General features: G+C 39.3%; 1 protein-coding gene across 2 annotated transcripts; it reads left to right on the top strand.

Moving 5' to 3' along the window:
* Window positions 1–2383: 2383 nt before the first annotated feature.
* LOC137284894 (uncharacterized) lies at window positions 2384–8203 on the top strand. Of its 2 annotated transcripts, XM_067816924.1 has the most exons (4): window positions 2384–2669; window positions 3189–3368; window positions 3577–3819; window positions 4314–8203. In XM_067816924.1, exons 2-4 carry the CDS (start codon window positions 3245–3247, stop codon window positions 4364–4366), a joined length of 420 nt encoding a protein of 139 aa, XP_067673025.1. In that variant the 5' UTR covers window positions 2384–2669; window positions 3189–3244; the 3' UTR covers window positions 4367–8203. The 2 variants fall into 2 exon arrangements, with proteins under 2 accessions (XP_067673025.1, XP_067673026.1); XM_067816925.1 differs by lacking the exon at window positions 2384–2669 and having other exon boundaries at window positions 3165–3368; window positions 4314–4458.
* Window positions 8204–11126: the final 2923 nt, after the last annotated feature.

The following is an 11126-nucleotide window of genomic DNA, read 5'->3' as shown; positions in this document are numbered from 1 at the left end:
CCAACACTGTTAGATCATCGGACAAGCCTTATGGCGTCATTATGGAGTCTGACGTAACCCGCTCCATAATGACATCATCTGGCAACAGAAGATGTTTGAAAGGGGAACTACTTTTTCTGGCGACTGTGCAAGTTTAAAGAGTGATTTATGATTAACCTTTGACCTAGAGGAACTTCGACCTGATTGAAATAATGTATTTCTGACAAGTAAACAGCGTAAAATGAGTTGAATTAGAGCTAACTGTACTGTGTTTGGAGGAGTTGGAACGTATGCTGGTGGTTATATAGCTGCAATTTTAGTTGTATCCGAGACGTGAGCGTGGAAGCCAGAGATGTACAAATGAAGAAGCAGGAACAAAGTGAGTGTGATTTTTGCGATGGAAACTTTTGCGATATGTCAGAGTCTTTGATAAAAAATTGTTTTATTGTGACAAATGATTCCATAAAATAGTGTAAAAGTAATACAGAAAGTTCCAGTGAAGGTTTATCTTCTTTCATCATAAAACATGTGCAGCTGGCAGCTTTGTCTGAGAAAGGAACCATACATATCAGTTCCCATGAACTGGTCATACGTCACAGAAACTTTGTCATTACACAATTGATGTACACATTCATTGTCACATATAATTCCCAATCCCCAAATATGGCTGACAGGATATGATTCATCCAATCTGGGCAGGGAATCAGATTTGGACCTAATGTTTCGTCAATTTTAAATCAACTCTCTTATAATATTAATTTCCTAGGTATACAGGCCAGTTATTACCATACCTATCCCTTGCTGATACTAAAATCACGAAGACTGTGACATACCTCAAAATTTCTGTCACAAAAATCACAGACTCCACTCTCACTGTAACCACCTACCAGTGACTTTAGTATATGCAGGGATCATCTGCAACATTAGAGATAGAGTCTCCCTGGTATACGGCAACAAGTTGAATCAGGGTTTCCTCTCAGATGGAGACTGCCATCATCTAACTGTAATCTCTCCTGCGATGAAAGTGACTTTGTTGTGGTAATGAAAAGGTATGGTTTTTATGCTAATCAACACTTCATCAGCAACCTGTCTCACTAGTCTTTCATTTCATATATGAGGCAAAATTGATGTGATTAGAGTGAAATACTTTTCCAAAGTGACAGCGGTCTGGACCAGACAATCAAAAGGACAGAATGCATCAGAATACCAAACTACGCAACAGGAATATGAGGAGGAGTTAGTAAATTAGTGTGTCGCACATTCTGTTCAGGTGAAGTAGGGGGGTCATCAGTTTTGAATATAAAATGAAACCAATGTGTAATGGATTGTAAAATTCAGGCACAGACAATATCTATGAGCGTTTGTTCAAAGAAATGCACGTAGGCCTTCACATGGAGGGTTTCGTACTGGCACTACTACCACTCATCATGACTCACGTGGTTCCGTAGACTGTCAGTTCCTGAAGTAAACATTTCCAAGAATGTCCGAGCAAGTCTAGAAAATGTGGCAAGTCTAGATTTCCACAGCTCGATGAAGAAAGTTTTTTGGGCTCAGTTTTATTATACTTTTTGTTAACTATGTTTTCTAACCGCTGTGAAATATCTTCATTTCTGAGACTAGAGAAGGACAAACTTTATGGATGAACAACTTTCTTCAGGTGGAGCGACGTTTTGATACGGATTCATGTATCTTGTCAAGCAAGTATGACTAGTTGTTAGTCAAACCGGGGATACTGTACAAGAGGGATAGGTCACTCACGTGCTTTCCTTGCCATTTGTACTTTAACGTATGCTCCAACGAACACAGTGACTTGGCTCGTTCACAGCGCAACTTCAGGTGTGTAAGCAAGAATTATGCGAATGAATGAAAGAAATAAAGAAAAAGAATAGAAGAAAGAAGTACATGTGTGAATGAATGAAAGAATAAATGATACACCGTGGCCTTCCCTCCCAAAACATGTTAAAGAACGCAACAGTATCGCGTGAACACGTGTGTGGAGCCCATAAGTGCACAACACACGTACGTGTTAACATCACCTGTCCTTTTAAAAAATAAGACATTTTTGTTTACATTAATAATTGATCCAGATATCTTATTGCATGTGGGGAATGGAATGGACATCAACGAAATGTTAACTGACACTGTCACATTGCCCTCAAAAATAAAGTGTAAAACTGTCACAGAGCGTTCTAAAACACCTTTCCAGTTTTGTCAAATAATAAGATCAACAAGAAAGAAAGAAGTTATGGACGTATAAACCAAGCATCATTGGCAAATCAGATCAGATCGGCAATATGTCACATTTTTCAACAGGGATACTCTACAACCTCTATACATAGGCTCCCTGGTCAAAAGTTGCCGTAACATATATAATGTATAGTCAACGGAGCATTCGCAAATAATCGTGTCATTCCGGCAATCCGGAAAGAGGCGAGTTGTTCGGAATGAAATGATCGGATGTAGTTTACTTTTGGTTTGGTTTGGGAACGTTACCTGTAAATCTCAAACATTTAACAATCTTTGTCAGCTTCACGATCTGCGGTAGTAAGCATGGATATGTATCTTTGTGGCAGAAGTCTGTCTAGCAATGACTGCCGTCAGACAGCAGAGAGGATTTTTCGTGGGGATTTCACTGGGGAAGTCCCTTGCTATCACGAGACTAAGTGGTTTTTGCGCAGTAAATTCACAAGGTAACTATGACTTTTATTATTAATTTACAGGTTCAGACTAAAACGTTTATCACACACACGCATTTGTATCTATTAGTGTATGTATTGGGAATATTATACCAGCTTGAAATGAACCCGAATCAGTAGATGTACTACCAGTATATGGACACTGCACATAAGTTTTGAGATCTTCGACTCTCAATATCTACTTCATGTCAGTGTTTTCCTTGCGTTATCATAATAATATGTGATAATATCAACTCTCTATCTATATGTAATAATGCAACGCCATGGTTAAGACCAGGACGGTCGTAATAAATGAAACATGCTTATGATGCCAGACTGTGTATTGGTTGGTCAGTCTTAGTGATTTGTCATCATACCATGACCATGGTGGGTGGGTACTGATAAAGTCTTTGAAGTTTATCATGTTCCATTTATTTGCAGACAACCATTACCTGTAGTTTGACATTTCTAAATGTTATCGTAAACATATAAACAAACAACATATTTATATTGAGGTCTTACCATCAACTGCAGGTTCAAACCACGCAAACTAACCATTCCTCCACAAAGGGCCGGCAATCAGTCCCCAGATGAAGGTTTGTCCAAGTGGTCAGTACTATGACGAGGCAGTAAGCAGGTGCCAGGGATGCGAAGACATCTGCTACTGGAATTTTGTGAAGGATCCTGACTCAGACTGCAACAAATTCTGTCCAGGTACACCATCCTGCACTGTTGCCGTGAGAGTTCACATGTTTCTCCCTTCGAGACAGAAACATTATATCATATAGCATCATATGCCATCATCGCGTCTCTCATTAACATAGTTCTGACTTATGAACGCAGTATGTTCAAATTGTTTCCAAACTCTCATATGCTCTCTTATTGTTTATAGCATGTATGCTTATGGTTGTGTCCTACGTAGGGTTCTCCCAAGGTGGACATCCTGAACATTCTGCGTCAGCACCTAGTCCAGTGAATGTCACCATGCTTGTGTCCATCATCATACCTAGTGTTGTGGTTGTGGCCATAGTACTTGCGGTCCTATGGAGGCGGTTCAGACGTCAACATCGCATTCCCAGTCACATCAATGTTGAACAGCAAACGACCCTTGTTGCCCAGCCCAGTGATAGCTCACCTGAAATGGGCTTTGGGGAACTGTGTATAGGTAGGGACACTATGTGGAGAAATGGCTTGTTTGCATCCTGCCAGCATAGCATTCAGATAAATTTGTCAACCTGTTCATAACCTTCTTTATATTTAACTGATGTAATGTGTTTTTTCAAACATTTTACGCAAATATATTACCAAATGACTGTTTAACTGGTCCTGAAACAACTCAACCTTCACTTCTGACATGTTGTGCTGATGAGCCTCAGTGTGGGATAATGTTTTAGAACTACCATTAAATTTTATTTACCAACTGGAGGATGACTCGAGATTTATTATTACTTACACAATATGGCTAGTGATTTGTGTTACTTTAGAGTTAATGCTGAACCTATGATGATTCTTTAAGCAACCTGAAAAATGTCTGTTATATTTTCTCCAGATAATTTGTACTTCCGACTTTAAATTAACTGGCAAAATAATCACGATATCAATGTGGTTATGTTGTTTTGATGTTGGGAAGAACATAATGTTTGGAATTGTTTGTTACAGGACACAACGCTGGAGATCATCTGTTGACTGGCTCTGACTATTCTGGAAATTAGACTCACGATCTGCTTACTTTCCATGGTAGATAAAACTCCCAGTACCCCATGCTTGTTGTAAGAGGCGACTAAAATGAGAGTTAGGTGGTCGCAATGACTGCTGAAAATGGACATGGAGGGGATGAATGACCACATGGGGATACCAACTCTCAATCGGGGCTCGTTGAATGTATCACATATACCAGAAGGTGGCCTCCTGCTCATACTATCAGCCACTGGGTTGTTACCCTGGCCACCTGTTATGAGCAAACCAGGGTGCTCATAGCTTAAACATTGCTGACAATGGTATTCAGGTCAGCCCTGAGTAAGTGTCGAGTTGGCAGGAGAGAAGCCCCAAGCATCCCATGCTTGTTGTAAAAGGCGATCAATATGAGGATATTGTGGTCCAGATGAACATGTGACCTGGTGAACATGAATTTTGAGTGGGTCAGTGCTCAACTAGTACTGTAGTCCTGCTATGTGGCATATTATGAAGAAATTGTGATTATAAACAAACAAGTTTATCTAATCCTACTCCATACCGTCAGGAAACATAATTAAGGTGAAACTGGGCTGTGAAATGAATATTTCATAAACTGTATATTAGTGCACCATTGCTGATAATGACTGGGTTTTCTTGACCAGACTATGTAGGGATGTGCAGTTTTACCTGGAATATTGCTGAGTCGATAAAATGACATTCACTCAACCCAATCATGAACTCTCAGATCATAGGCAGTGAGCGTGAGTATGATGCAAGATGTTTTTTATTTGTGGAACATTTTGTGATCGCTTATTGAAGAGCCTGGCCTGGTTGCTTTCTCATTGTCTTGTCTGGCATACGCAGACTGTCATATTGTATCTGATCGTCCTTTGAATTTCAACACTTAAAGTCAGGTGGAAGTCACATTGCAGATCTGTTCACAAATATGTAACTAGTCCCTCTCAAACATGACAACACTCATGGCCAGTCTGTGTTAATATGAAAGGTTAATCTAGCTAAACTAATGTCAAGATAGAGGACACTATCTTTGAATGTGATAATTTCTTTTTCTCATCTTTATTACGATCTGGCAGCTAAACACAAAATCAATCAAATCTAATTGTATCAGTGCAAACAATAATACAGGGAATATATAGTTTTTGAGATTTTTCGGTTGCACTGTATGAAAACATTATTCGGGAAGTTTAAATGCTATTAGTCTGTCGTACAGACCCTGAAGTATATATATTCAAGAGAGCCCACGCAAGTCTAGAAAATGTGGCAAGTCTAGATTTCCTTAGCTTCATGAAAATGAAGAAAGTCTCAGGGCTCCATTTCATTATATTATTTTTTTTTTCACTATGAACATTTTTTCAGTAAAATATGTTCATTTCAGAGACTAGTCTAAAATGCTATATAGGGATTTTAACAGCCTGTTCTTGTGTTGACAAGGGGAGGTAATTCAGCATCCTAGTACACAATCCAGTGTTCACATACAAGTTATCCAAGGTTATGTCCACCAGAACTAGGTTTCCATATCAAATGATTTTAATCTATGTGACCAAACACTTATAATGGTGTATAATTCCTCTGACAGAATTTCTAAGGTCCCTCTTGCAGGGTTAAAAAATCGCATCGCCCAATGCTAGGGGCAAGTCAGTTTTTAATTTGGGCAATCAAAGAATGGTATCTTACTTACTTATCTTACTTGGTACTAGATAATTGTCCCTAGATAATGCCATGTTGATTTATTCTTTCATAATTACACTATCATGATTATGTCATAAAAATCAGGGCAGGTGGAAACTTAGTCAGGACGAGTTACTTTCTTAGAGTCACTTGAGCTGCGGTAAAGCATCTCAATATTAGACTCCCTGTCTGTATGAGTATATTATCTTATTAGTTGCTAATATCTGCTTCATGTGACACTTGCTCACAGTCTCTTTTGAAGTTGGTTTTGTTATTCTTTGCAGCAAAATAGGTTCTGTTGTTGGCATCATGTCCCCGGCATCACACTTCAACATAATTTAATGTCTGTCAACTGTATGCTTATGTAACTAAGGTTCTCCTTTACAGTTCTAGTGTTTAGTTAAAAGCCATAGTATATTCACAGAAAGAATGGAACAACATACATACATAGTATAACTCATAAATACATTTTACTCATTTCTGTATATCAACCAAAACAAACCCTTGCCAATATTTTTAGCAGTTTTTTGTTTAAAATGTGCCAAATTAGTGTCAGAGTACTGGCCTGAAAGTGGTTCTAAGTCCTGTATTTGATTGATATTATTGTTGATTGTTTTTGTTATTCAATAAAAATAGCTTACTGGACTCTGACTTAAAACAAGTTGCTAAAGATATGACAGCATTCCTTAGGTACACCCTTGAATATGTATTTCAGTGCTTAAATAATGCCACTTTGTCCTGATGGGAGCTCCTCAACAGAATTTGAAGGCAGATTAGGATTCAGGGTTTGTGGGGTATCTATGAAGTGATGAAAGTCTGTCCCGTATTACTAAGGCTTCGCCACCTTTGTTGACATTTTGTGATATGACTGAAATACTCCTCATAGCCATTCAAAACAAACTCAATGACTCCACTAAAAAGTAACCTTAATGTTCATTTAACAAAATGCAGAACACAAAACTTCTGTGGGACCTGATATCAGTGCTCTGACTAAGGATTTTTTGGTATTTTGTCCAGAGTTTTATACCATGGTGGATAACACCATGTTTACAGTAGTCTATGTTTATATATTGAAGTGACAGATGTAACAAAGTCTTTAAGGGTCCTGGGCCCTGTTTCTCAAAGCTATCGTTACATTACGATTATCATACCCCCTTTACTGTAGCATAGAGTTACAATTGTAGCCCTATGGCTTTCATGAACAGTGTCCTGGCCTCCTGCAGTATATTTTAGTAGAAATGTGTGTAGTGAACCATGTTTGACTGAAGAAATTTGTCCTTTCGAGTTTGTTATAACAAATGTTCTCTGTATGTGATACAGTGCTGTGATATGGAGGTGGAAGCTGGCAATAGGTACTGACTTGGATATTGCTTTAGTTGTAAAATTTCTTTATATCTCTACATTAATACAGCTAATTTTTATGTTTATATGTTTATATGTTTATACATTGATGTCAGAGATTTATTTTGAAGATGTTGTCTTTATGTGTTGAAGTTTGTGGATGTTCTGAGAATGATACTCATATACAATATGTGATATAACTTATAAGCAGACCATTGACATTTTGGGATTTTATCCCACTATTTGTAGAAAGAGAGTTGTCTTCCTTATCAGTGCCAGGATCTGATCACGATTCCTGGTTTGCCAGCACAATAACCATGCTTATTTCTATGAAGAAGTAAACTTCAGGATGGCTGGAGATACATGTAGGTTCATGAACAGGAGCTATTGGATGGATCTGAAATTCCTAAGGTCAAGTAGTTTAAGTTGTATATTTCCAGGATATGGCTAGACCAATTATATTTTTGGTTTCATGGACGCTGGTCATATCTTTTCAAGAATTAGAGCAAGAAATGATAATTTTTCCCGATCAAAAAGCAAAATCCTTGTGTTTTTCTCATGTAAACAAAACTGCATGAATGGAATGACTCCCGTTCACAATGACAGTGTAACAGGAGACTTAAGGTTGCTTTGTGTATTGAAGGTCTTAAAAAAAGGTGATGGACCTAAAGGAACGTCATCACTTTTCAACTTCCTATGCTGAAGTGATGTCATTGAAATATTGCCTTAATTCTGTTATGGGTGCACATGGGATATTTAATTCTTACTGTAGTCTGTTGTTGTAAGAGCGATATTTCAATTATTAAACAGATTTGACATATCAAAAAATAAATTGTCTGCATATTGTTTTGTTGTCAATGGTGCATATGTAGTTATGAGTTAACACTATATTACATTACCCTGTTCAGATATCTTCATGATGATTTGGGTTTGTTTTGTGCATGGGTACAATGTGTGACACTTATTTTGGGGGTTAGAGGGGTAGATGTGGGCGGGTGTGCTTATTTATGGTGTCACTATGCAGTGATGTTGCTGAAATATTGCTTAAAAGGTGTAAAACCATACTCACTCACTCTGTATGAAAGAAAGAGTTTGCAAGGTTGGTGCATTTGGAAACTTCCATTGCTGATTAGATGGGTCACAACACTGACCACCAGGCTATGACTTGTCACCCAACATCAGGCTATGACTTGTCACCCAACATCAGGCTATAAATTGTCACCCAACATCAGGCTTTGACCTGTCACCTAACATCAGGCTTTGTGACTTGTCGCCCAACATCAGGCTTTGACTTGTCGCCCAACATCAGGCTATGACTTGTCGCCCAACATCAGGCTATGACTTGTCGCCGAACATCAGGCTTTGACTTGTCACCCAACATCAGGCTATGACTTGTCACCCAACATCAGACTTTGACTTGTCACCCAACATCAGGCTTTGACTTGTCGCCCAACATCAGGCTATGACTTGTCGCCCAACATCAGGCTTTGACTTGTCACCCAATATCGGGCTTGGACTTGTCATCATATGTCAGGCTTTGACTTGTCAGCCTTGCCACTTACCATTAGACTTTGATTTGCCCTGTTTGTTTCAACTAATTAAAAGGTTTGGTTACTTGAGCTATTTGAAACATGTTTCCCTGAGATCATGCTGTATGCCCATTTTATTGAACGGATTAGGTATTAAACAATACAAAATAATGGTCGTAAATATATTTACAATTAAGATCAGATTGTATGTCATCAATGAGTAGATTACATCAACACACAATCAATGAACACACATTCACCATTGAAGGATATAGTTAAAACTTGTCCGTCTGCGTCATTAACATTTGAATATGCGAATACAACAGGTGCGATGTGGTACTATTCTGCGGTAATGTCATGATCGGACATAGGGCATCTACAGTAACGTTCCGGATAATTCTTATCATTAATACAATAGTGTAAAATATTGTTTTGGCGCAACAAGTGTTTTGACAACATTAGAGACAAGAGAAAGATAAACAGAATCTCATCAATGCGACTTTTCATGTAAAAAAGATTCTTCATTCGTCCATGAAATGTTAAGACTTTATCTGCTGGTGTATATAAAAAGCACCTTTCACGAAACCAGCTCATCATGCCATAGTCCGAACCGACGTAGGGCGATCATCATCCGGGCACTTTGAGCTATACATAATGTTTTCACAATCAGGTACACTATATCATGACATGAACATCCCTTTCTTGTCTGGCAATCACACCATGTCTCTGTCATCTTCTGTGGTCAACAGCTTCGGACCAGGTCAGCGTGTAGCACCATGGTCCTGGACCGGGTCAGTCAACGCATAGATCAACGACTTGCTGTCTAGGGCAACATGTAGCACCATGGTCCTGGACCGGGTCAGTCAACGCATAGATCAACGACTTGCTGTCTAGGGCAACATGTAGCACCATGGTCCTGGACCGGGTCAGTCAACGCATAGATCAACGACTTGCTGTCTAGGGCAACATGTAGCACCATGGTCCTGGACCGGGTCAGTCAACGCATAGATCAACGACTTGCTGTCTAGGGCAACATGTAGCACCATGGTCCTGGACCGGGTCAGTCAACGCATAGATCAACGACTTGCTGTCTAGGGCAACATGTAGCACCATTGTCCCGAACTTCCTGTCTGGTCAACGTTCACATGTTCAACCTTGGTCCTGATTTAACAGTCTAGGATTCTGTGAGTGTCGCTGCTGTCCAAGACATGTGGTCTGGGTTTCATTGTTTTTAGGCCCATAAACACCACAAGTGAAATTTTCATAACCAAGTCCTATTAAACAAGAAGGCAGACTGACGCAACCTACACTCTTGTTCTTGTATCAGAAGTGTAGACATTTATGGCAACAAGGGAAGTTCCACTTCACGTACGATGTCAGTTACAAGAAAAATACCCTGAGTTATGTAAACTGGTTATATCGGCGGGTAGAAGGAGCGTGAAGCTTGTACACGTCTTTATGCACGTGTAGTCCATGATGTAGTCACATCACAGTCAACGTCCTCTGTAATAACTCTCAAACGAGAAACACCATCTGTACCCTCGCATTGCATAGCTTTTGCTCCACCATCTGTACCCTCGCATTGCATAGCTTTTGCTCCACCATCTGTACCCTCGCATTGCATAGCTTTTGCTCCACTATTCAATCATTGAGCTACTGTCAGTATAAGGGGATCTTGTGTCATAGCTCACGTAATATACTTCAGCATACAATTCTATAATGATCAGCCTCTCTTGATATGAAGTCACGATTGATTAGTAGCCATGATCGTCACTTTCATCTCCGGTTTCCACACTAAACCAACATATTTTCCAACACAGTTCTCATGATAACTTGGAGTCTTCTTTCTTGTCGTTTAAGCCGAAATAGAACGTTTTCCTGGCATTTTCTTGTTCTTCATTCTGTTCGCCTTTCATAAAATCGCTTTTTAAAATAGTTGGGATTGTTCGCGTTCGTGTGCTGGACCTTCTGATAACATTGCGTTTGCTGTCGCCTGCACTGCTGTCGTGGACAAGGTTCTTTGAAAATGACACCGACTTGGGAATTTTAGACTTCCGTACCTTTCCTTCGTTTTCTTTATGGTCTACCTTTTGAGCGTTGTCAGTGTTTGGAGATTTCTCTAGCTTGTCTTCTGTCTTGTCCTCACTTTGCGTTTTCTGTGAATCGCTGTCTGTTTTGTTCGAGTCCAGTGACTGCTGTGGACTGTCGTCTGTTTTGTCTGTGGCCGGTGTTTGCTGTA

Source organism: Haliotis asinina, chromosome 5 (genome assembly GCF_037392515.1).
Source record: "Haliotis asinina isolate JCU_RB_2024 chromosome 5, JCU_Hal_asi_v2, whole genome shotgun sequence".
In the NCBI taxonomy this organism is placed as follows: domain Eukaryota; kingdom Metazoa; phylum Mollusca; class Gastropoda; order Lepetellida; family Haliotidae; genus Haliotis; species Haliotis asinina.
Note: the sequence above shows the minus strand (reverse complement) of the source record. Positions and strands in the feature narration are given on the sequence as shown.